Genomic DNA, 25,791 nt, shown 5'->3' with positions numbered 1-25,791 from the left:
ATAAATATGTAAAATGTCTCTATCCCCTTATTAATAGAAAATCAAAACTTTGTCTTAAGAACAATCTTTTGATATTCAAACAAATTTTTAGGCCAGCCATGTTGTATGCTGTACCAATATGGACTAGCTGTTGTAATACCAGGAAGAAAGCTCTGCAGAGAATTCAAAATAAAATTTTGAAAATGATTCTGAGGCTTCCTCGCTGGTATAGTACCAATGAGTTACATAGAATATCCAATGTTGAAACATTGGAACAAATGTCAAATATAATCATTAATAATTTAAGGCAAAAATCGTTACAATCTTCTATTGCCACGATTAATGCGTTATATGTTTAGGTTAAGTTAGGTTAAGTATATAAAAAACGTTTTTTTTTCTCTTATAAGCAGGTGAAATCAACTCACCTGTTAAAAAATTGAACTGCTACGGCAAATGAAATGTAATATGTTGTTAACAAAATGTTAATTAAATCTTAAATTTGTTTTACCAAATTAGGATGATAGTGTTGTCGAATAACACAGAACACCTAGATATAAGAAATGAATGTAATGTTTGGAATGATACTACATGACCACATAAGCGTTTTAAACCTATATGAAAAGTTGGTTCTTACATTACAGCGTTTTAATTATTTAAGCAAAAATCCAAAATCACATCCTGAAAGGCTACCACATTCGACCGTTGTTTTGATTGGTAGCTGAAGGCAGTTTCAAGCTAAAGTTATAAAATAAACTTTGAACGGCCGATACAACCTTTCAAGCAGCCTGCCTAAAAATATTACAATGAAAATCTCCAGGTTGTCAGTCAAAATATTAGTTATCGCAAAATAAATCTATTCAGGAAAAATGTACAATGGATCTGCCATGGAATCTTTTAAGGATCCTTTTTTCCTCTAGGTATTGCTCCAAATGTTTTTCATTATATTTTTTCAGGAAACCTTTCAAAACTATTTCAGCAATTCAATCCGTTCTCATAAATTACTCTTAGTCTTTCCATTAGAGTTACTACAGTCTTTTATGAATCCCACTGACAATATTTAAGAAATTTTACCAAAAATTTCACATTGTATGACTTAAGACACCTCAGAGCTAGAAATTCTGTTTTTTGAGCAATTTCATCAGAAATTACTACAAGGGTTTCTAAAATAAATTTATCCATAGTAAAGATGCTAATACACATCATAAAATAGTTCTGCTTAGTAAAAGTTTTAAACTTTTCACAGCATGTTCTAAAAAAACGTCCTGTAGAAAATCCGTAGATATGTTCAAGAAATCCATCAGAAATTATGTAAAAGAAGTTCAAAGCATTCCTACAGGATTTTCTTAAGGATTTGACCAACTATTTAACCAAGAGCATCAGCAAGCGCTTTTCATGACAGAAATACTCATACAAATACCATAAGTAATTTTGACAAGAATTCCTGGAGTCCTGGAATTTCTGCTAGAATCATTACAGGTATTCTTTCAGGAATTCGGCTTGTTTATTCGTGATTCACTCTAGGCAGTTGATAGGAATCAGGAACTCCAAATTTACTAGAGACACACAGTTAGATCCATACGCCATATTGTTGTTACCCTGTGCTATAGAAATATCGAAGTGATTATAGAAAAAATGTCTGAGGAAACTTCCGGGGAAAATTTTCGAAGGCAAACTTTTAAAGTAATCTTGGCTGCCATGAATCGCAAGTCAGTCCCATCTGAAAAAGTAGGCATTGAGAAAATGGACTGAGAAGTTTAGAAACTTGTTTTTCATACGAATATTCGAAAAAATCCAGCAGATTGAAATATGATTGGAACTGAATGAAACTTTCACAATTTGCTTTTCACTCCAAAAACTTGCCGAGAAAAATATAAAGATGATCAAAACACGATTCATATTAGTATTACACGGTACGGAAATTGGTAGTGGGACTGCGTCACAGCGTAACAAAAATGACATTTTTGTGTATCTCAAGGATCCTATTATGTGTCTCTAGTAGATTTGGGATTGCTGAATCTGATTCCGTTCTCAAACGTGCTGAAACGTCACAATTTTTTGCTACAGGTCGCCAAAGTTGAATAAAACACCGTTTCCATTGATGTTTACATGAAATTCAAAGTATGATTAATCAAACTTTCTTGTGATCTAATCCACCAAACATGCAAAATAAGACTTCAACATTCATTTTAGATATAATTTTGATGAAATTGCACGATTAAATTAAGATTAAATCGATTTTTGCAACATGCTTGGAGTCTCCATACAAAATTCTTCATTTCTCTTATATGGCAAAATACAATACTGGACTGGAACTGGACTATCGAATTTCATACATTTTGCCTTATGAAAGGTGGAACGAATATTGCAATACGAACGCTTTATGTATCGTTTTAGCATCACTCCACATCAAGGCGTCGATAGGCACGTGGTGTACGCTCGGGCCTATCGATCGCAAGGTTCTTGGTTCGATTCCAGGTTGCCGCAAAAGCGTCTTATGTTTTCAAATTTTGGTTTCATAAGGCAAACTTATGAATTTCAATCCGATTTCTTGTGGCGAATTTTCATAAGGGGTTCCTATCAGTGCTGGGAATGTTAATAGTAGTAGGCTTGAATTTCGCGAAAATCACGTGGCTCTCTCACTACAGTAGTTTAAAATTGTGAATCTCATCAAGTAGCCTTTATTGGATACATGAATTTCTCTAAATCAGTAGAGTCATTGAAGTCTCTAAATGCGGGAAATGCAGCGGGAAATAGAACATTTTTCTACAATAATTTTGGGTTGCCCTTAGCAACGGGTTTTTTTTTTGCAATTTTCAAGGCTTTCTGCCTACAGCAGCGATGGGCGTGAGTTTCACTGGCTTCGCTGACTGTGATTGGCTTTGTTTGACTACTGTAGAGTGAATATCAGATTTTTTCCCAACCCTGGGAACCCTATGTTTATCGATAGTCCATTTGCCTGAGTGTGGGCTACTGGGTGTTCCGTGTTGTCCGTTGCCTAATGTTAGTGATCGTTCAGTCTGTGCAGCTTTTGGCTGAAGACACTGTAAATTGTCTTGTTTTGTCTTTTAAAATTGGACTGCTACCTATCAAACTTCAAACAGCTGTATTTCAACGAAATCATAAAAGAATTAAGTTCAATAGGATTCATTTGAAAGCGTAGGCTTAAGCCTTAGATTTGAGTACAATGACATAATTTTTAACACCTTGAGTTATTATTTGAAGCCAAAAATGTTCATCGCAATCTTTCTCAAAAATTTTGATAAATTAGTAAAGCTTCATCCATTTCATGTGAAGTGTTTCGGTAAAATGAGTCACTCACTATGAAGCAGCAAATCATCCATACTTTCTGAGGTGCAACAATTTTTCTTGCCCCTCTTTGCCCCTAGAGGTAAAAATTCAGTTTTAATGTTTTATTATAATTTATGTATTTCATCATTCAAATCAGTACAATTTGCCATAACCCGTTTAAAACTTCACTGAATTTACTAAATGGAATTACAATATGTAACTCTAGTTCAGGTTTATGCACACATTTCTGCATTACAACCCATTTTTTGTAATAAAAGCTTTTTTATTCGATTGGATGAAAAACAAAATAATGTGGACCAATTCACTAGAAAATAGAATTTTCAATTTGACTGTTATTTCCAACGGGATGATATCAGGCATCCCAGATAGATAATAGATTACCATTGTCAAGCGATTTTGGACGTATTTGAGATTTTGTCCGACCTTTGTATGAAGGCCCGCCACTGTGCAGCGTGCTGCCTTTGCCTCTTTGCAAGGGAGCGAAAAAATGCTAAACAGAGAGGCAACGAAAAATGAGCGAGGAAGATGCACCACCAGGGATTGAATCCTGAGAAAATTGAGAGAATCTCTCACGTATCGCTCTCTGTAACTATCATAACATGCTGCACATTATGAGAGACTGTTTATCGTATACTGCTACAAGTTTGATCAGATTGGGGGGATAGTTGGAAGTTCGTGGATTGTTTATCGTGCCAGTAAAGAAAAACACCTATCCCCAACGGTAAACAAGCGAGAAAAATGGATTTTATCATCGCTCTCTCGTTGGGGCTCTCGCTCGCTGCTTCCATTTATCAGACTTGTTACACCTTGCGATACAATGACGATCGTGGACCGCAACAGATGGGATGTTTTTCTTTGCTTGCTTTGATCGTGCTTCATTCTCAAATGAGAGCGAATTCTGCAACGCCTGTGCACCACACAACACAACAGAGTAAAATTCCATCAAAAAAGGGTGCTCTCACAACTTCCCGAGGACTGTCTTGTTCGGGCGGCAGACTCAAGAGTTCTTTGTAAGTGTGAGTAAAGGTGAGCATCGCAACAAGAGAGCGAGAGTACCTGAAAAAATCCTCACATCTTTTTACACTCTCACTCGAATCGCTTGAGGATCTGTGTTGAAAATTTTGAGTTCAGTTTTTTCTCCTCAGAAAAACGACAAAATCGCCTCCTCTTTGCATCGCAGAGGAGTTTGTATCAAGCCTGCATACAAGTTGGCTAAAATAGACAAATTTTGCATTTTCAACAGTCAATATCTCAAAAACTAGACGTGCTATGCTATTTTTGAAAACGGCAATAGATTCAGCAACCCTTAATTCAGTAAATAGCGGTATTATGGTGCTTGAGACAAAAACGTGTTCCGCAGTGTATGCGATTACTTTTCAAGATGGGACAATCCGACTTTGTTTTTTTTTTCGAATTTACCGAACAAAATGTCAAATATATTATATTAAAATAATAAATTAATATATTTGAAAATGTGTTGTCTCGTTAGTCTAGCTGAAAGATTATAGGAAGATATGTTGAAAACTGATGTCAACTCAATTTTGATGAAAATACAGATGGGACTGACTTGTGATTCACGCAAGTAGACATGTCATACAGTTCTGGAACAATCCAAGAATGGAACCCTAATCAAACTCTTGAATGTGTTCTTATCGCTTTTTTTACGAAAAAAAAACACTCTTGAGTGCAGTTCATTGATCATTAATCATTTCTTTTAGAAGGGGTTTCAAGAGTAATGCCCTTTAGACTATCAAGACAAGAATTTAATGAGTTTTTGAAGATATCCTTAAAAAGTCTAAAATTAATTGCTGCAAACATAGGCAGTATCCCTCAAACACTTCATAGCGGAATTCTGGATGTTATTTTTGAGGCATTTCCAGGGGAAATACCAGACAATATCCGTTGAGGAATTTCTGGAAGATTCATTTCTGAGATTCTTGGTTACTCTGTTCAATCCTCATAAAAAATCTGAAGAAATCCTTAAAATAGTTTATGGAGGAATCGTTGAGAAATTTTATTATTATTTATTTTGTCTATATTTTCACTCCTTTGGCTTTAATCGAGATAAGTTGTAACTGGTGATCTAGATCAGCTTTATCTTTTGATAGTAGCAAAAAACTTGCTTCCGCAAAGTTGTTCATAAAGGTATTTTAGAAATTTCTTCCGAACAAACTTATGCTCTATCACTGATGCAGATGTCGCTGTATGGCACTAAAAAAATAATTTTAACGAAATTAAAAAAAATGGTATCAAGTTTTAAAAACTTAACAAAAAAGTAAAATAAATATTCGCGAAATTGGTACTTTGAGCAGAAACAGTCCAGAAACAGTGTTTTACAAAATCCTTCATAACTCATGAAGCGCCAGACGACACAGCTAAATTTTTGATTACGACTTGTCAAGAACATAAACTTTATGGTTGCAAAGAAAGCAGCTTGAATTTTTTATTTGAAATATGGTAAAATACATATAGTCGGTTAGATATTTATAAATTTGTTTTAAAATATAAAAAAAAAGAATTTGGATAAAGCGTGTTTGAAAAATGTAAGCATAAGTTTCAATAAACATTTAAATAAAATTTAAGCTTTATTTTTTATATGAGTATATATACTTGTACCCTACTTTGCTTCCTTCGCGACAGTGAAGATTATATTCTTGACTAATCGTAGCAAAAAAAATAGGTGCCGTCATCTGCCTCTTCATGAGTTATTAATTTAGTAAAACACTGTTTCTGGACTGTTTTCGCTAAAATACCATGTAACCTTAAAGTTTTGCTAGTAATGTTATTATTTCACTTTGTTATTTTTAAGGTTTTGATGCTTGATGTCAACACATTTTTTTGCATTTAGATAGTTCTTAAAAAATGCCATATATTTATGTCAGTGATAGAGCATAAGTCTCTTCGGAAGAAATGTCAAGAATGGCAGAAGAAAGTTTTTTGCCTGGATGATCCTATCAAAAGATATAACTGATCTAGATCAGTTACAACTTATCTAGATTAAATTCGAAGGAATCAACATAGTACAAATTATTCCATAAAACTTTTTCCAAGACACCAAACCTCTAGGATGCATATCCAGATCACTAGGCTGATTTCCAGGACAACTCTTTTGAAGAAATCTTTGCAATATGGCTGCAGAAATTCTGGAGTTATAAAACATTCTACTGGAGATTCTCTTAGGTTGATTTCGGCCACTAGTCTGCGCCGCCGCCATCTTTTCAAATCCAACATGTTTCAAGCAACCGAGTGATACTCAAATGCATTTCAATGCGGATACTCAATTGATCTTGGTTACTGGTAAATCTATTAGGTGGGATTAGAATTGCCATATAACTGATTTTGGCCCTCTAACTGACGAGAGTAGGCACACGCATGACCCAATGAACAGCTAAGATTTTTTTGTTAGAAAGCAACTTTCCTTCAACAAACTTGTCTTTAGTACAAATATCATAATTTTGCTAAAGGCTGTTGCTTCTATCAATAAGAACAATGAGACAATGAGAAACATATTGCTTTATCACATATAATCTTAATTACAAAATTCATTTTATCAAAAGACTACGCAAGTTATTGCTATCATTTTGAAAACGTTTCGATTCTATCTCTTCATTCCATAGTGCGATCAATTAGAATAAGTTAACGAAATTAGCGTTTTTTATTACTGTGAACCTAAGAAAGGACACTTTGAAAGTTTCTTTTTCTCTAGGTTACCGATTGATTAATGGACTTTGCCGTAGAGATACATAATCAAAGGTATAGTCCTTTTTACGGAGTAATAGGATACCATCTATAAATTGTTCATTTGTATATAATGTTCTAAATCACGGTTAAGTTAATAAACCTTCAATTTCAACGGAAATAAGTTGCTTGATAAAATGAAACCTCTACATAGAACCATCATTACGTTATTTGAATGCAAATTACAGCCAAACGATTGCTCCACCATCTACGACTTCATGACTGACAGACGGTAGTAATTTGCAAGGTTTGTGCAAACAATTATTGCATCTTCTAAACATTTTTCCTTGTGATGCTGTGTACACGAGGTCGACAATAGATTTTTCATATTTATGAGTTACACGGAATTTGTGTAAAGCACTTCGTAATGAATAAAGCTTTACGCCAAGCACTGTTAAGCTGTTCTAACTCATTTGTCGTTAACAGTGTAGAATACGCATTCTCTATTTAAACTTCTGTTAAAATAGTTGTCAAACCATGTTTTGTTTCAATTCAACTCAACTTTTGTTCCATTTTTAATCTATGATTGAATCATAGTTTTATTCGATAGAGCTACAATATTTTATCATTCCAATCGAATAGCTTTCATCGGCTTTTCTCATTTCGGCAGTAGTCAAATAGCGTAAAGTAATTCAATGATAGATTCATCAATCAATCTTCCACTCCAAACCCACAACTCTGGTGACATTGAAACAATGGTCTATCCGATTCGCACATTATTGGTGCTGTTTGCGTACCGATTCGAAAACAGTCTCGATCGATTTTGGTCATCGAATCGATCAGATGGCAGATCACGCTTATTTAATACAAACAAAAAAAAAACACTTCCATGTAGCAAATCTCAGTTATTATTTTGCTACCGCTCGTCTCACCCCTTCAGAGTGCTGTTAAAATTCCAACATGCTCCAATATAGTTCCGATCAGAGATAAACATATTAATAACAGATTGATGAAATGCTATATTTAATAGTGGGACAGATATAAACTCCCATGCGATGAATTTTATCTAGAAAAAGGCTTGAGTCGATTGTTAAAACTTTTGAACTTGTGGTTGGAAAAAATGATCATAAATATATGTTTAAATTGAAGTTATGCCAAAAAAAAATTATAAATTCATTCAGATCGATCCATAAATAACTGGTCATTTTTATATGAAAAATCTAAAAAGTCGCAAATTTATTATGCAATACTGTACCAATCAAAGGAACAAAGAAATAATGGTGTCTAAAGAATACCATATTTTTAAAAGAAAGGTATGTTTAGAACTCCAACCAATGGAAAGGTTTCATTTAGTACCAAAAATAAAATGATACAACGGGGGTTATTTTTCCTTTTCAAATTGAAAGTAAAATTCAAACAAAACATGAGTAATTCTCTAAAAATTGTTCTATAAATCGCAAATAAATGAAAACATTTCCAGAACCCCACTAGAGAACATTTTCATTTTAGCACTATCCGAATGGGGAGTTTAAAAATTTCGAGTTGGTGTGTTTTTAAGACATACATTTTTAATACTATGTTTCATAGACATCGTGAATGTTATGTCCAATTGTCTGTGTATAAACCCGTGACGTGACATTATCGGCGGTGGCGACAAGCGTTGAAAAAATCAGTCACGTTTTCTTAACTGCCAGTCAGAATGAGTGTCTCTTTGGGCGATTCCATTGTCCGCTCTGCTTTGCTCTGCTCCCATCGGGGGAACTACTCATAGGAAAATGAAATTGAAATCACTTTTTGCGTGCACGGAGCAAATGATCGGTAACGTGCGCGCGATGAAGGTTCGCGATTTGTTTTATGGTGATTCATTTTAGTTTGCGTGAGTAATTTGCAACCAGCATCAGCATCAGTGATCTCAGATGCATTCTGGTGAATTACATCACTTGAGAACTTGACCAGTTGAAGTCGATCAGTTGCAATTTAAACTGGGGGATACGCGTATGGACTTATCCACGGTCTTCTTTTATCCTCGACTTTCTTTTTCTTTTCTGCTCTAAGGGACGCCCAAGGAACAATTGGTAGCTTTTAAGATACTTACGTGCTTAATACAAGCTGCATAGCAGCAACCATTGCTGAACAAATTTTAAGTTGAATCATTAATTGAATAAAATTAATTTCCGCTTATAGAAAAGCTGTTATTCCACTTGCAGTTTGTGTTTTGCATAAGAGCTGAATAAACCTCCGAAAATGCAAATATAGTAGCTTTTGTTCTACAACACATAAGAAGTTTAACAATTGACTGATTAAAAGCTTCTATAGGTTGTAGCCATCATTTTAGTAGAATATTTAACATTTGATTAACAACAAATCGTACAAAAGTTTCAGTGTCTAATACTTAAAATGTTGACCAGCATGATTAGTAAAACTTGTAAACAATGTGAATAACAGTATATTAGTATGCTCTTATTCAAGCAAAACGCGTTATGTCTTTTTATGTTATTTTCAAATGTTTCAAATGTTTTTCAAATCAAATCCAAGACGTGTATGCGATGGATGGATTAACGTAATGGACGTAATGGCGACGTAATGGATCAACGAGGGTAAAGTTCAAATCACATTGGATTAAAAATATCAAAATTTAATTTTTCCAAATGTAGTGATCATCATCTGCGACGTTATTGATATCGGAAAAAGTTACTAAGCATAACCTTTTTAATGATAATCAAATTATACATAATAATTTAACAATAGTTACATGAAAGTGGTTACCCAACTTACAGTCCAGTGTCACAAATAAACATATACATCGTTAATTATTATTGAATAATGGTGACAGCTGAAAAAATGCCCTACAAAGAGCTGAGAAGATGGTATTTAGATCCAAATTTAAGTCAATGTTCAACATTTTTCATTGGAATGAATAATAGTAGAATCAACACTTATTAAACTTCTCCAAAGAATCTCTGCCGACTTGTCAAGATTGTTTTACTAATGAGTTGAACAAGTCATTTTTCCTTCTATTAAAGAGCCAATATTCCACCAAGCAAATATAATTGTGTAAACAGATGTACAGGAGACGAACTAACGTTTTGGTTGCTTCGCACTTCAGCTGTTTCCATGTTTAACATGAACATGATTAAAAGATGAATAGGTATTTTATAAAATCCTAATACAACATAGATATATCATCCGAGCAGGTCATCCAAAGAAGTCCAAAATAACGATTACTAAACACATTGTTCAGCAACAAAGAAGCCTTACAGAATAGGTCACACCATAGCCAATTTTTTGAAAAATGGACAAAATATCTAAATAATCTAATGTATTGCAATGTTCAACTTACTAATATTATTATTATTTATCTTTATTTGAGTGGCTTTTCGCCCTTGGCGAATTCGTCACTAACTTACTAATATATAAAAACATGTTGGATACAATAATAACTGATGCTTTCTCAATACAATATTCAAATATGTTTAGAAAATATTTTGAATCAGTCTTCTGACATAGGATTATTGATTGAAATATATTTTATATTTGTATAATGTTTAATAGATGGAAAAAAGTGCGACAATTAATTAAAATGTTAACCTAGTAGAAATATCATACATTTAATAAATGAATTTTAGTATAGTTAGATGAACAATTCAATTAAAGTTTTAACAAGTTAAAACTTATTATGAAATTCGATTAATCATTTCAGACTGTTTTTACTTTGTGAATGAACTTTATTTTTGACCAGCATTGTAATAAATTTTCTCACTGTGCGCTATAAATAGCCCTCTGTGTTCAGCTCGCATCAGTACTGAACAGCAGCAGAAGTAATGCGCTTATTCAGTTGTTGATCAGCATAGCACGTGTTGATTAGTTATTGTTGAATAGAAGCTCAAGCATGATCAATAATCAGCTACAAGAGGTTTATATTGCGCACTGGAAGGCTGATATATGAATTCAAGGATGGCGCAGATGGCAAGGTATACCGCTGACGATGGGATGGTCTCGAGTTTGAATCCAGTATTCAGGTAATTATTGAAAGTGTGGTTATTAATTCATGGTAAAGGTGTACACTGCATTTGATGTATACAGTGTTAGCTATTTTTAGTAATTTATTTGTTTTCAATCAATTTTGTGGCAGTTGAATAAAAGCTGAGATGAATGCTTATAAAGCGTTTTTGAAGTTGTAGAATAAAGTCAATATACAACGACACGCTTTATAACTTCTCCAAATTTGTGTGAACAACGCCTGAACAAAGGCTGCACTTGGAAATAATTAAAATGTTGTTAAACATGATGCTGAATTAAACTGCAATAATGTAGTTTGTTAAACTAGCGTTGTTAAATCATCAGTCCTTATTAAGCTAAGTGAAACCTGAATAAACATCATTGCAATATGTGATTACAGTCACTAAATGATAAGAAGCTTAATAATTTCGCCAGATTTGCTTGAACAATGTGTGCATAGCAGCCGCAAAGTAATATAATAAAGCAACTATTCAGTATGTAGTTGTGAAAAATTGCTTAATAAATGATTATAAAATAGGCAAATGTTTCTTGGGCGGTCCATTTATTACGTAAGGCAATTTTCGGGATTTTTCAACCCCCCCTCCCCCCATGATAAGATTTTTTGTATGAAAATTAAAAATAAATTGTATGCCGCGTAAGAAATCCTGTCTACTGCAAATCGCTGCAGTTGATATAGGGAATGTCCATTGCCTGGTTCCATCAGTCAAAATTCTAAGTTGAATTTTAAAAACTTTGAAGACCATTCCGAATTACATTAACGGGAACATTGTCCTACACATAAATCTAATTTGAGAATGTAGATTTAGGGTTCATTATAAAAAAACAAATTTATAAGATTAATCTTGTTAGGATCACAACAAAAATTTCTTACCGTGCCTTAGTAATTGAATAGCAATTTAATTCGCCCTTTGTGCTAATATAGAGCTACTATTGGGGTGACAAGGGAAGGTCACGATGGTGTTACACGGGGTTTTCAACCGGACTATACATGTCAAAATATGAAAAACCTCAAAGCCTTTCGGGTGATGGACCAGTGGTGTAGCCAAGAGGGGATCTGAAAGGGTCGATTTTGTACGAATATAATATTATTCAGTCAATTGAAAGTTTGTCAAAAACATTTTTCTCAGTATTTATAACGATAGTAATGAACAGAATTGACATTAGTATATGTTTGTAATGTATTTTTATGCCATTTGGCGTAACTAACATGGAATATTGACACCAAAACGAATTTGGTTTTATTAGAATAGTATACCAACAGGAAACCCATCCCGATTGCGCCTAAGGCATGGAAAAAAATCTTTTTACGCATACATTAATGTCAATTCTGGTCTCTACCATCACAATAAATACGAAAAAAATATTTTTGTCAAATTTCCAATCAGCTTAATATTATAACAAACGTACAAAATTGCCCCTTTTAGAGCCCTTCGTGGCTGCACCACTGGTCCATCACCCGAAAGGCTTTTGGGCTTTTCATATTTCGACATGTAGAACCTAACAAATTTTTTTAAAAATAGTCCGGTTGAAAACCCCGTGTAACACCATCATGACCTTCCCTTGTGAGTACTGCAATAAGTCGGAAAATTGGGCTTGGTTGACTTCCTTTATATTCGATAATTGATGCCTGAACAAAAGTTATTGTCAAAAAGCAAATGTTCTAACATTATTTCACTGAATCGTATTGTAATATTCTCACAAATTCTCAGAAATGAAGCTTAGCAACATCTGCGAGTGATTTATGCAGAATTTTTGGTAGAATTTTTTAAAAATAAACCACTCATCACGAAATGTTAGACATGATTCTCAATGACATGACTTTCTTGGTAAATATGGTCAAAGTACTCGAGGAATTTTCATTTTCATTTAATTTTCAGTTATATTGCAACCTTACTCAGGATTTTAGAAAATTACTTCAATGCGTAAGGTTGCAATATAAATCTAGGAAAGATTTTCATAGTATCTCAGGTCAATTTATAATAGAACTATGAGAAGGTTTCAGCTGAAATCCCGGACAGCATTCTCAAACGGGTCCATCCCATTATCCCGAACAACGCCACCCCGAATGGGTCATTACCCCAAAAGCCATCACCTTGAACGGGTCATTACTCCGAATATTATGAGATACAGTGCAGTATCTTGTTTTGTGGGCAAAAATATTGACCGTACTGCTATAAAGGATTGATCATTCATGTATGCGTTTCAAATGTAAACTGGTGCGTAAAATTAGTCTGTAGAATGTTCGTCATATATATTCCCTTCTTTCATACGTCATCAATTCTTTCGAAATATCTTGTTGGCAATTAACTGCCATTTTTGACACCACCAGGGGTGGACTACCTTTTGTATGTAAATTCTACAAATTTTGTTTGGGCTGTATCATTTTGGGGACAACCACCCACAACATTTTTCCATTCATATACATGTGGCTCAGTGCCCAGGGATATCATGAAAATTGTCAATGCAATAAGATCCGCCACCGGAGGAATTTGAGCCCATTACTTTCAATATGATCAGCTGCGTGCTCATCGGTGTTTCTTGGTGTTGTTCATATTTCAATTTTGAGATTTCCCTTTCTTATGAATTTAGGTTGTTCCATAGTATCATGTTGTTACAGTCATTATTCACGCCATATCTGCAAGAATTTAACGAGACATATGCATTTTTTTCCTAAATATGCTGTTCTTTTAAGTTTTTGTTTGATAAGCTAAGCACTTATATATTTATAGATATAGACGGGTTTTGCTGGGCAGTGTTTTGGAAAGCCCAAACAAGACGCTTCGTTTTTGGGACGCCGGGAGTTTGGTTTTCGGTTCGCGTGTTGTGCTGGGCAGTGTTTTGGAAAGCCCAAGCAAGACGCTTCGTTTTCGAGACGCCGGGAGTTTGGTTTTCGGTTCGCGTGTTGTGCTGGGCAGTGTTTTGGAAAGCCCAAGCAAGACGCTTCGTTTTCGGGGCGCCGAGAAGTTTTGCTGTTCGCGCTGTGTGAGTGCGAAAAGATATTCGTGTTCAGTCGAGGATGGATTACCAACTGGTGAGCTCGTTTCATGCTTATGATAACACATTTTTTCATGAAAGCGTTAGTTTTTTGTAATATTCAATCAAACTTTGTATGATTCGTCACTACAAGTGTCGGCATTATGCCTGTTTTATACAATTCTAATATACATATAAAATTTTTGACATTGCTAAAATATTTTTTGAATTGTTCGACATTATGAAGGTCGACGTTTATTTTAAAACTTCTACCAAAGACTTTTCTTCTTGAGGCATAAATGTTCAATAACACTTTTATGTAATTTTCAAACAAACTATGTATAATTCGTCACTATAAGTGTCGGCATTATTCCTGTTTCATATAATTTAAAATAAACGCATATATTTTTCTCTTTTCGCCATTAATAAAAACTTCTTTTGAATGGTTCGACATTATAGATGTTGACGTTTATTTTAAATCTTCTACCAAAAACTTTTTGAGACAAAACTAAAAACTAGCTTAAAGTATAAATCGTATTTTTCCTCCTTATCCATGGATCGCATCACCGACCAATGGTGACTCCCAGATCTTTTCCTTTTCCACTAATAAACACCCTTTCCGTGGTGATTGTGGAGAATCTGAAAATGATGTCAAAATTCTTACAACTCGAGTATTTGATAATTTTATTACAAAATTAAACTTTGAAAATCTGCCTAATACGCCTAAATGTAGGCAATTTCCTTCGAAATATGCACATTATTTGAGAGCAAACCGCTTTAATGAGTAAACACTTGCTACGCTGTATGATATCAAAAATGAGTTCAGTAGCTCATACTTAAGCTTACACTACATTTTAAACACTCATAATTGACATGTAGGCATAGCACCAGTGGATTGTTTAGCACCGACATTTCAAAGTGTATTGCTTACATCTTCAAAAAGTGTGAATATTTCTATGAAAAACTGACCCTGATACAAATGATTTTTTTTTCAAAATCATCATTAGACATCTATAAACTAGAAAGCATGGAATCTCTTTGGTGCCAACGAAACCTTAAGCACCCTTGCGAGGAAATGTTTTATGATACCGACCTGGTCAAAATCGCCCCAGTGATCAATTTGACTCCGGATTACGGTAATCATTGAAGTTAATGCTGGTATAATTATAATCATTTTCCCTTCTTTTATCTTCTTGTATTAAAACAGTCATGTCTCTTATGGAACTGCTAACCATTTGAAACACAACTATTTTTTGTGGTTATCTAATCGAAATTCAGCCTAATGATTCCATAAGCTAACGAAAGTGTTAACTGTAGCGGCGATCAGCGGCCGCCGTGTATTTGCATTTCTATGCCACAGCGAAACGATTGTCTATCAGGTTGGTCTTCAAACGAATTCCATAGAACAACACTTGCAACTCTCAGCTTGCAACGATAATATCAGGGTGATCTTCCATTTTAATCGTTTACGAAACAATTTTTTTTAAAAGATGTTGATGGTAGTAGACCAACCACATTGGTCTAGTTTTGAAAAATCATGGCGGAAATTGCGCATTCTCAATTTTCACTATTTTTAGCCATTACAAGTGATTTGGAACATAATTTAGGGTGGAAGACTCTATTTTGGGCATAATCACAATTTATTGGTTGTCATAGGGCAAAATTCAAACAAAAATGCTGTTTATCATACGTTTTTTTTTCTCTAAACTTTTTCTAACAACTATCGTTTAGGCAAACTTAGGCAAGAAGAATCTTCTTCAACCGATACCATAGTCTTAAACGCGCGTTCGAGCAAGATATCTCCGCGGGGAGTGGAGGAGAGCGATTTGTACGGTATAAAGAAGCTCTTCTTTAAATATTTGAAGTACCTACGACAATAAGTATTAATTTAATAAGTTTAACGGCACTTGAATATAAATTTACATCCGAAGATGTTGAAATTATATAAGAATGAGTTATCGACCTGAAAAAAAGTATGCTGAAACCAAAATTTGCACGGGTTTTGGCGAAAATTGATTAGTTGAATTTTGAAGCAAAAATTTAGGATTTTGGACATGTACAGTTATTTAACGTCTGAACATGTAGAAAACATGTTTATTTTTTACTTCTCAACTATCTGATATAGTAGATGAATATTTGACTTTGTTTTTCCACTAAAATGTAGTTTGGAAATGGGTTTTTTGCAGCTATTTGAAAATCTGTACCAATGTGGCGACATCTAAAAAAATAGAGTGAAGGAAGGAAGTGGATAGCAGCGTCCAATAGTCCATAATAAATTCACCCTTCTAAGCTGTTATTGAGAGCATTGCAATGAATCTCATCAAAATCAGAGTACAAATCCGAGGCCCCATTTGCATCTTATAATATTTGAAAAATACATTTTAAACCAAACTCGTTCAAGATTCATAAGGAATCTCCCCACATTCTAATTAGAATTAGTCTCAAAATGTTATGTATCTAGGGTAATGGCGTTCGAGGTAATGACCCATCCGGGGTGATTGCATTCGGAGTAGTGGCGTTCGGGGTAGTGTCATAGAGTCTTCTCAAACATTTCTAGGTAGGATTTTGAAATGAATATTACGTATGATTATAAAGGATTCTTAAGCACAATTCTTGTAACGGCCAAAAAATTCAAAAGCTTGAACATCGCTATTCCCGGTCACGTCCATCTTTACCGTGACTTGGGATAGCGGAAAGAAGCAATTATTCAATGAGAAGCCAACGACTCAGCGACACCATCATATGTGCTACAAATGAGGATGTTGGGAAAGATATAATATCAGGATTTCCCTGGAAAGCTAGCGATTGACGCCAGGGTTTTTTCAGGTGTTTATAATATAATCTTTTGAATATGGGCAATAGCCTGGAACACGGTTATATGAAAAATTTAGATTCTCGCTCCAGGCCACTTTTTGGATTGCATTTAGGTCTCATAACAACTGTGCAAAACTTCAGCTCGATCGGTGAAACTATATTTTAGCGCCAGTCGTTCAAAGTTTGTATGGGATTTACTATGGGAAAACTTACTTTTGCAAAGAAAAATCGCCAGAGGTCGCCCATTGTCCTCTATAAAAGTTCTGAACACAGATCTCGATAGGTATTTCTATGATGGACAACATTGCCCAAGACCGCTAAGCAATCCGATGCTTGTGAAAAAAGTTATTAATTATAGACTATTCGGAAATTGTGCCCGATTTTGTTATTATTGTTATTCCTTTACGTATTAATCAACGTCGCCTTGCCAATAGGTTGTCATTGAATAACTTTTTTTACAAGTGTCGGATTGTTTCGCGGTCTTCGGCAATATTCTTCATCGTAAAAATACCTATCGAGGTCTGTGTTCAGAATTTTAATAGAGGTCAATGGGTGACCTCTGGCGATTTTTCTTAGCAAAAGTATGTTTTCTCATAGTAAATCCCATACAAACTTTGAACAGCTGGCGCAAAAACATAGTTTCTCCGATCGAGCTGAAATTTTGCACAGTTGTTATGGGACCTTAATGCAATACAAAAAGTGGCCTGGAGCGAGAATCTAAATTTTGTCCCACACTAATGGGGAATCAAGATCAATAGAATATGATTGTTGTTTTTATCTTTATCAGGGGTTCAATTCTTAGAAAATTTAGAACATCTCTCACATATCGCTTTCTGTAACTATCATGCTCCGCAACACATCATGAGAGTCAGCTCTGATTAGATTGGGGGATATCTGTGCATGATAAACCCCATCTAAACAGGCTAGAAACCTGAGGAGCACTATTGCTATAGGATGTTCAGGAATTGTTTATGATGTCAGTAAAATAAACACCTACCCGCTACCCCCAATAATAAATAAGCGAGAATAACGAATCGTATCATTACTCTCTCTCTCTCTCTCTTCGGGACTCTCGTTCGCTGTTGTTACTTATCAAGCTGTTGTTGTATCACATGCGAAACATTGCCGACCATGGACGGATACAGATAGTATCCACTGAGAACGAATTCTACAATGCCTGATCTTTATTAACGAGATTTATGCCCTGGGGCCAGACATTTCTTCTATTTAAAATGCCTGGATGATTAGATTTCGCTTAGTACTATTTTATTAAATGATTATGTTAGCGAAGAATGCGTGTTTATCTACTTTATAATAAGTTCTTCAAAAGTTCGACCAAAAATATCCTCTACTAAGAATTTATTTATAGGTTTCTCCGAGAATTCTTATAAAGATTTTTATTCACCTTCATTTGAGTGGTTTCTCGCCCTTGGAGAGTTCTCCACTCCTTACAGAGATTATCATAATATCCTCCCTAATTCTATTCTAATAATCTTTAATAAATTTATTCGCAAATTTCTTCATAAAAACTAAGTTTTTCAGGCAGAATCACAACCGATTCCATTTTTTATTATCTTTTAACTGCTTCAGAATTTCTCCAGGCGCAACTTAAAAGTTTTCTCCGAAATTATTACAGAAATTGCAGCAAACAACAAAAAAGTTTCTTCTGCAGTTCCTGAAGAATTTGTACCAGGATCTCTTCTAAGTAATCCTCCAGAAACATCTTCTAGAAGATTCTCCAGATAGTTATCTAGGGCTTCCTTTACAAACTTCTTGAAATCTCACTGTTTTTCTGCAAGAGAACCTCAAGCAATAATCCAAACAAATAATGGATCGATTTTTTGCCACAGATCGAAATAAAACATACAATTTCAAAGGGTGAAAGTTGCGTCTCTCGGTCAACCTGCTGCAATAAACCGATTACGAAAAAAATATATAACTCTATTTTATCGCCCTGCAATGACACACACAGTCCGTCAGTTGGAATCACAGTCGTACATCATACAAGTGAATAATTTAATAATAGACTGCAAATGCATACTTCGGTCACGCAAAAACTGTGCATTGGCAATTGCATCTCTTACCATACCAAACCACTTACACTTTCAGTAAAACCACGAACAGAAACTGAGTAAATCCTTAAAATACCCAACTAGTGTAAACAGCAACACGTGTCTTGTAGTCTTGCCATTGAGTGACGTATTGTGGCGCCACTGAAATTGCAGTTCGTCATCCAAATCGTAGACTACTCCGTCATGATGCCATCGTCGTCGTCGTCTGGCTACGTAGCCAGTGTAAATGCATTGGACATGTTCGACAAGCTGGGGACGTCTCCGTTTCCTACGGCTCCTTCGGCGACTTCGGCACTGGTCCCATCCTCCCTACCACAGTTTCCAATAATGCCGCCGTCTATGGGTTTCCCGTTTGACGCACTCAATGTGTCTTCGTCCTCCGTTGCAATCGCGTCACCCAGCCAGACGCCCACAGTGGTGACTACCGTCGGTACCGTTTCAGGGACCGAGGATTTCGTCGTACTGCCAGGTAAATCTTTGATTGTAATTCGCAAGGGAAAGTCATTGCTGTTGGAAACTTAATAAGAATGTGTAATTTAAATAATTTATTTGTAAGATTAGATAAATCGATATCTTGTACATAGAGAAAAATACTGTGACGAACAAAAACTTAAAGATCACTCATTCAAAATTATAGTCATTTCATTTCATTACCAAACTTGTCATTCTCGCATTCGTATATCGTGTGTCAGGTACGATGATACTCTATGCCCAGGGAAGTCAAGGAAATTTCCATTACAAAATGATTCTGGACCGACTGGGAATCGAACCCAGACACCTTCAGCATGGCTTTGCTTTCTGGCCGCGGACTCTAACCACTCCACTAAGGAAGACCTCAGTAAAACGAAGTTATAATCGCCAAATTACAATACAAATATGCTATACAGAAATCCTGCGGATATGAAAAGTTGTAGTCAAGTGGTCTTGAAGTTTCGTTCGTCACTGTTTGTCAGTGTGTATAAAATCAGCCATAATCATCAATCATCATTTCTTCACATTTTCACAGGGCCAGAGGACGTCCTGCTGTTCAACAGTTCCAATGGTCTGTACCAGCAGTCGGTGACGCTAACCGCCCGGATGTATCCGATTGAGGCCACCGTGGCAAAGTCAATCTGGGGCCTACCGACGCTGATCTGGGGTATCCTGATCGGGACCATCGTGATACTGATCGTCATCCTAGCGACTTTGTTCTTCTGCTGTTGGCTACAGCCGCGGACGCGCAAATTGCTCAGCTCGAGCTACTACACCGGAAGCAGCGGTTCGTAGAATTCTTTTGTAGATCCTTTTCAGAAAATTGAACATAGAAAATTATTTTTGCAGTATCTCACAATTCGATCGTGCCAAAGTCGCAAACCAGTGATTCGAATCAGCTAGTAATGCCCTTGTCCATTGGCATATGCCCACCACAGTATAGTGCACCTCCTCCCCCGACGAGCAACAGCGGTAACAGCAACAGTAATCAACATCAGCAAAACTGCACGGCAGCAACATCAACCGGAATCCCATGTCATCCTGCTGGAGGCAGTGCCGGTAACACCGGCGGACATCACAGCAAATACGGCAGTTCACCACAGCAGTATTCGCACGCGTATCATCAACAGCAGCAGCAGCAGCAACAATTTCAGCATCATCACCAATGCATTCATCATCAGCAACAACAGCAGCAACAGCAACAACAATATCATGCTCATCATGCCCAACTGCAACATCAGCAGCACCAACAGAGTAGTCAGTACGCCCATCAACAACAAACACTTCAACAATATTACAATCAACAACAGCAACAGTATCAACAGCAGCAGCAACAGCAGCAGCAGCAGCAGCACCAACATCAGCAAATAACACAATACATTCATCCGACGCAGCAACAGGCGCTGCAACAGCAGCAACAAAGGTGAGTGTAGTTTAGCACTAAGTTCAGTTGCTATTATTTTATCAAACAGCAAATTCTCCTCTCGGTCATCACACACTAGCGCCTTTTAATTGTTGCATAAATCCTCTGCATATGGTTCTCGTCCATGCTTTCTCATGCTTCATCTATTGAACTTTCTTCGCAAAAAATCTCTACGAGAACTAATCTTATGATTGAAACTTTCAAAGATTGTCTCCAGCACTCATATTTAGAATTTTTTTGCGCCATTTATGATGAATCAAAAAAAAAACCTTGGTGAACTACAAATTATCTCAATTCAACCTATCTGTAACTTGTGAATCAATAGTTTTCACACAACTTTACCACTGCCCATAACAGAATTTTTGTCGCATTCGACATGTTTGCCAATTTTGAGTTAATACTGTGGAGAGTCATCAAATGATACTTCCGATCAATTTACTGAAATCTGTGAGATAGTTCTAGAAAATTCGAAAAAATTACCAAGTTGTTATTTTACATACAAAGGTATCGATCGTAATAATTATATTTTGAATTTGTTTATCGGCATATCGGCTTTCTTCTGCATGATCCCTCTTACTTCAAGCAAAATGCCGATAAACAAATTCAAAATATAATTACCAAGTTAATTTGTCGCATTGGTAATTGTAACTGCATAACAGTCACATTGAGATTATACATGAGCCTAGTTATGTTACATATAGTAGTAATAATGAAATTCGGATTATTGATTAGTTTTCGAAATTTTAGTGTCGTCCTATACTGCCATAAATGTATATACAGTAAAGACCCGATTTTGTCAGCCCCGTTTTCAAAACTTGTTGAAGCTCTCCTTCAAAAATAAAACAAGTTATCATAATTCGTTCTTCACTATTTTATGCATATTTATAATAACTTTGACTGAGTTGAATAAGATTTGGAGAAAATTTGAAATTCAAACCGTGGGAGCAAAAAGCTCTCCGCAAAAAGGGGCTGACAAAATCGGGTCATTACTGTAATAGTTATCAAAAATTGAGATAATTTGAAATGAAAAGAATCGTTTGAAAAACGGCGAAGATATAGCGCTCTGAAGTGGACCATTTTGTATGGGAAAACGGCTTTGGTGCATTTTATATGTCCGATACTGTATTTCAGGAATTACACTCGGAATAGTTAAGGAATCGCTCTAAAAAGTGTCTTCTTTTAGTCCTTGTTGGATTCATCCATGTTTTTATCCAATAATTTCTCAAAATACAGGTATGTTCCGTTTTTATCAACACGATCGGCGATTTTCAGTTGACAAAAACGGAACCGTGACAAAAATGGAATAATTTTCTTAGACAAAATATTTTACAAATTTAAAATAAAAATTGCAGTTTTGTCAGGATAATACACATTTTCATCATATTAATGCACAGTATTGACGTTTAAGAGCTGTGATTGTTGATTTAGATTGTTTATTATTATAGGCTCGTAATGAAAGTTGATTGCAGATTCCTATCAATCAATATGATTTTGATATAAATCATTAAATGCATCACAAGGTACATCATATATGTAAAAATCACTACAAGGAAGTGAGGCAAGCTGATCATTTTTTATAAAGAAAGATTAAACAAGAAATAACTTCTTTTTCTACTGTTCATCCTCATCCTTCTTCTTCTTCTTTTTCTTCTTCTTTATGGCATTACATCCCAACTGAGAACCCAACTGAGTGTTCTTATATACACTGCCGCAACTATCAACTGAGAGCTTTTTTTGCCAAGGTACGGGGTGTAGTTGATCAGTGGGGAGAAGTTGATCATTCCCGTACCCTCATGTATAAACTGTCAAGAGAGCTATGATCCGATTTCAAATATCACAATTTATGTGATGTCGCTTTACCTGATAGCTGCGCTTGATGTTCCTAAATTCGGTTTGACATTCAAGATAATTATACCATGGAAAACAGAATTTTTAGGAAATGTTTTATGAACTGTATAAAGACAACGTTTAAATAAACTGTTTCATAAATTCCAGATATGTTCAGTGAACCCAGTTTTTAATTAGCATTAAGGATTAAAATTAATTTTCAGAGAAAAACCATGTTCTTTTAGTGAGCGAGTTACTGATTTCGAAAAAATTGCAATTGAATTTAATACTTACACAGAAAGAAAAATCCATGTAAATTTCAGCGTAAAATCATGCACATGAAGGGAATGCCAGAAATGTCGCAAATTTACACGTCACATCGTGTAAAATTACAATAACATCATGTAAGTTTCCGCTAGACATGGACTCTAACCGATTTCGCGACAATTAGCATAAATTTACATGATGTTGGTGTAATTTTACACGATGTGTCATGTAAATTTGCGACAAATCTGGCATTCCTCTTATATGCATTATTTTTTACGCTGAAATTTACATGGATTTTTCTTTCTGCATACGGTTTCCTGAGCTTTGAATTGCCAAATTTAACATTAAAATGATTGTGGTGATCTTTCTTTTAAAGTTATTACTACCAACTTCGACAAGGATGCACTAATCGCCAATCTAGAACAGCATCACCATTGCCTTTTTAGCTTTAAGGCCCAAGCGCAATGATAGCGGAACGGCAACGGAAAGCGGAACCAGTTCGCCAGCATGAACTGTAGCATGCTTGTCGACCCAGACTTGGTTCACTTTCGTTCGTTGACAGCTCAGTTGAGATGGTGTGATTCATGGTGGTGAACCGGTTCCGCTTTCCGTTGCCGTTCCGCTATCATTGCGTTTAGAACTGTACGTAAGATCACACATAGACTGGCAATAAACTAACTTACACTCTTAAAAATAATGAAAATTACTCTGGACGTAATTCTGGTTATGACTGAATGACACATGATGTAAGTGATGGAACGACACAAAAACGTGTCCTTGAAGATGTATTGAACAAAGAATGTAATTTTACATGTCGAAAGACACGAAAACGATTGAACTGGGATCGACATTTCCCGAATCAGACACTAACGTATTTGAAATTGGACACAAATTTACGTCATTCGGCTCGCTTCTTTTATGTGCATCCCAAAAGACGTAAATCACATTATTTTTTGGTACTGTGTAAGTTGTTTTTTGTTGAGTACAAATAATATTAAATAACTGAGAGAGAGAGGAGACAGCTGGCTTAGATTGCGAGCTCCCAAAAGTTAAGGGAACCTGTCACCAACTGTCACTGGAAAACCAACACAGTTATTACAGATAATTTTCCAAATCGTTCCCTTCACTCAAACACGTCAGAACATTTGACCAATGCAAGAGTGAAATAATTATGTATGTCTATCAGCCCGTTCTGGCAACAAAATCTTCTACAGATTGACAACTACTGAAAAACTAAACATTTCATATATTTTGCAATTGGATTAAATGGACAAACACAAAGCATATGTAATGTTTAGTTTTTCGGTAATTGTCAAACTTCCACTCGGCTCATTAGCCGTAAACCACGAATCATAATTAATCAAAAACAAGTATTCTACAAATTGCTTAGTTTTGCTGGACCTCTTCCCCTACCCCTTGGAACAGGATCTAATCAATTGCTGTTTGCTATAATTTGTGCAATGCTATCGAGTTTGAGAGATAGAAGTTAATGTCCAAACTATGACAAAGTCGACAGTCTTATTAAGAATAAAATAAACTTGATCATATCTCTTGCCGTTGTACACAACATTGAGTTCATTCCCAAGTGCATCCCTTATCAAAAAGAGCTGAACATGTATGGGATCGTCCATTAATCATGTAAGCGGTAATGGAGGGAGGCGGGGGATTTGAGGTATCTTAAGTGCCATACAAATTATTTTTTATTTTCATACAAAAATTCATACCACAGGGGGAGTATATATGTCTATCAAATTTACATAGAAAATTCTTTTAAGCCATATTATATAAGAAAAAGGAGAGGTCTCTGCAACTCTTTTAAGTACGTTGTTACTAGGACGTGGCCAGAGCAACATGCTACGTTTGAAAACTCAAATTGAATAATTGCATAAGAAGAAGTCAAACCTTATTAAATCGTATATGACTTGACATCTACCATGTATCGTAGATGCTCAATATTAACAAAATGACGAAAATTCAACTCTGTGGCTATTAAAAAGCATTTCAATTGCTTCAAAATAAGTATTTAGTTTATATTCGAAACATTTTGAGAATTTAAAAAAATCATTTTTTTTGTGTTGATAAAAACGGAATAATTTGTTGACGAAATCGGAACGTGACAAAATCGGAGCGTGACAAAATCGGAACGTGATAACAACGGAACATACCTGTAGTTTTTTCGGGATTCTGTCATGAATAAGTCCATAAATTAAAAAAAAATCCTCCAAGAATCGCTTTTCTTTAATTTTTTTAATTGTTGTAAATAGTAACATGTAATAAAAGGTATTTTTAATGTGTTTAGGCGTTTCTAAGTCATGTGTGTTAGGTTTTAATGTGACACCCGGAAAATCGGTAAATCGGATTCCACACCGAAGGAGGACCTCGATAATGGTATCCAAAATGGATTTATCACCCATCTACAATCTGGTTGAGATCAACGTCCTTCCGGTGGCTTAATTTCCCTACTGTGTTGGAGGTCGGTGGACTAAACCCCAATAGTTTGGAAAAAATCTTGTATTGATTCCTAAAAAATAGCCTAATTGAAACAATTCCTTAAAAATTATAAGTGTTTTTTTTTCGAATGAATTCAAGAGAAAATATTTGAGGAAGTTTGTTGATAAATTCCTTGAAAATTCTTTGTAAAATCTCAAAAAAATATTTAATTGAAATCTTATAAAATACTTAGTGGAATCCAGTTTTTTTTCTTAAATTATTTGGAATAGTTAATGTAAAACTCATTAGCTCTTGCCTTGCGTTTTCGAACTAATACGTTTGATAGAATATTTTATCGAAAATAGGTATTCTGAGTAATTAATGAAAAATCCTGCAGGAATATTTCGAAAAACTACTTGAAGAGATTCTATTATTCCTGAATGAAGTACTTACTTTACTTTTGCTGGCTCTACGTCCTTCAAGACATGACCTGCGCCACAATGTTACGCCAACTAACTCGGTCCATGG

General features: G+C 35.3%; 1 protein-coding gene across 5 annotated transcripts in view; it reads left to right on the top strand.

Moving 5' to 3' along the window:
- LOC110679692 (probable basic-leucine zipper transcription factor P) overlaps window positions 1-25,791 on the top strand; it is a 65,862-nt gene that overhangs the window by 21,040 nt on the left and 19,031 nt on the right. For all 5 annotated transcript variants that reach the window (XM_021855268.1, XM_021855267.1, XM_021855266.1 and 2 more), the window contains exons 2-4: window positions 18,883-19,314; window positions 19,852-20,103; window positions 20,166-20,739. In XM_021855268.1, the coding sequence (XP_021710960.1) occupies window positions 19,029-19,314; window positions 19,852-20,103; window positions 20,166-20,739 (1,112 nt within the window). In that variant the 5' untranslated portion in view covers window positions 18,883-19,028. The remainder of the gene's footprint in view (window positions 1-18,882; window positions 19,315-19,851; window positions 20,104-20,165; window positions 20,740-25,791) is intronic.

This window comes from Aedes aegypti, chromosome 3, assembly GCF_002204515.2.
Source record: "Aedes aegypti strain LVP_AGWG chromosome 3, AaegL5.0 Primary Assembly, whole genome shotgun sequence".
NCBI lineage: Eukaryota > Metazoa > Arthropoda > Insecta > Diptera > Culicidae > Aedes > Aedes aegypti.
This window is presented reverse-complemented; position numbering and strand designations above follow the sequence as displayed.